Source organism: Antrostomus carolinensis, unplaced genomic scaffold, assembly GCF_000700745.2.
Source record: "Antrostomus carolinensis isolate BGI_N321 unplaced genomic scaffold, ASM70074v2 scaffold11595, whole genome shotgun sequence".
Taxonomy (NCBI): Eukaryota; Metazoa; Chordata; class Aves; order Caprimulgiformes; family Caprimulgidae; genus Antrostomus; species Antrostomus carolinensis.
The window spans coordinates 36,180-38,078 of record NW_010315745.1 but is presented as its reverse complement, the minus strand read 5'-3'; the positions used below and the strand labels follow the sequence as shown (position 1 = coordinate 38,078).

The window sequence follows — 1,899 nt, the reverse complement described above, 5'->3', positions numbered from 1 at the left end:
TCTCCCAGCTAATTACATCATTATCCACAGCATTATTTCTATGCTTAAAATTAAATGGAGAACTGCTTTCCTACATGAGGAAAAGCCTTTTGATCAATCTGTCCTCATAGGAGAGGTGCTCCAGCCCTCTGATCATCCTTGTGGCTCTCCTCTGGGCTCACTCCAGCAGATCCACGTGTATCATATTTTCTTCTTCACAAGTATACTTGCTTTCAGACTTATGTCTATGTATTTTTCTTTTTCCCCAGGTAATGCATTTGTGGTGAGCCTGGCTTTGGCTGATCTGGTGGTGGCCTTGTATCCATACCCACTGGTGCTCTTAGCTATTTTCAACAATGGATGGACTTTGGGTGAAATGCACTGTAAAGTGAGTGGCTTTGTGATGGGACTAAGTGTAATAGGCTCTATTTTCAACATCACTGCAATTGCAATAAACCGATATTGCTATATATGTCATAGCTTTGCCTATGACAAAGTGTACAGCTGTTGGAACACGATGCTCTACGTCTCCTTAGTCTGGGTATTAACAGTAATTGCAACTGTGCCAAATTTTTTTGTTGGCTCTTTAAAGTATGATCCACGCATCTATTCATGCACATTTGTTCAGACTGCAAGCTCCTACTATACGATAGCTGTTGTGGTAATTCACTTCATCATCCCTATCACCATTGTGAGCTTCTGCTACCTTCGAATTTGGGTTTTAGTGCTTCAAGTTAGAAGACGAGTCAAGTCAGAAACAAAGCTAAGACTGAAGCCAAGTGACTTCAGAAACTTTCTTACCATGTTTGTGGTTTTTGTGATTTTTGCCTTTTGCTGGGCACCTCTAAACTTCATTGGACTGGCTGTAGCCATCGATCCTGTGGAAATGGCACCAAGAGTTCCTGAATGGTTGTTCATTATAAGCTACTTCATGGCCTATTTCAACAGCTGCCTTAATGCAATAATATACGGAGTTCTTAACCAGAATTTTCGGAATGAATACAAAAGAATTTTAATGTCACTGTGGATGCCAAGGCTTTTCTTCCAGGACACATCCAAAGGAGGAACTGATGGTCAGAAGAGCAAGCCTTCTCCTGTTTTAAACAACAATGACCAAATGAAAACTGATACCTTGTAAATGTGTAATAGTCATGCAAGAATTTGTCACGGAGAAACTCAAGAGTATATTTGTAATGTTCTGGTCATTCTTGCTTACTTGTGGGGTCTTTCCATTTGGATGGCACTTTGTGACTGGAATACTGTGTTCTTGATAAAGCACATTGATGTCAATTAATGATTTATACAAGATATCAATTGAAAATGCATTACAGAATCAAAGCAGCAGGTGAGTGTAAGCTGTTTTAGTTCTGAGAGCTGAATTCTGCTCCAAGACATATGAATAAGGCAATTTTTACTTCAGTGGAAGTTTTGCATTTTTTATACAAGGTCAGGATTCATTTCTTAGACGATGTAGTGAAGGTACTTACTTATGGGCACAGCAGCTCATCAAGGCTGTGGAGTGATATTTTCTTCCCTCCTCTGTCTGAACAAAGAGGGTGAAACAGATACTCTGTTTTCCACATATAAGCCAAACATCACATTTCTATGCATGTACTGGTGGCAGTAGTAGTATCTTTGAATCAGACTTGTAAATTAAATTGGAGACAATAATGTTTCTGTAAAAGCAAATATGAACATTAGAGCCTTTCCTCATGGGTTTTTCATAACTACATACACTGAGACTGGGAGCCCCTTTGACTATAATGGTAGCTGAGATACTTGCTTCACATGTCTTCATCTAATCTTGAACAAAATTCACTGTTGATATCTAATCTAAGGCAACCTTCAAGGTTCCCTATAGTGGAGATATGTTTCCTTCCATATGTGATAAACACACATCCAAGGATAAGATTAATTGCT

At 39.0% G+C, this 1,899-nt stretch overlaps 1 protein-coding gene across 1 annotated transcript; it reads left to right on the top strand.

Annotated features, from left to right (window-relative positions):
* Positions 1–220: 220 nt before the first annotated feature.
* Positions 221–1,257, top strand: LOC104519303 (melatonin receptor type 1B). Its single transcript, XM_010168054.2, has one exon. The coding sequence runs from the start codon at positions 221–223 to the stop codon at positions 1,115–1,117; it is 897 nt and encodes a 298-aa protein (XP_010166356.2). The 3' UTR covers positions 1,118–1,257.
* Positions 1,258–1,899: the final 642 nt, after the last annotated feature.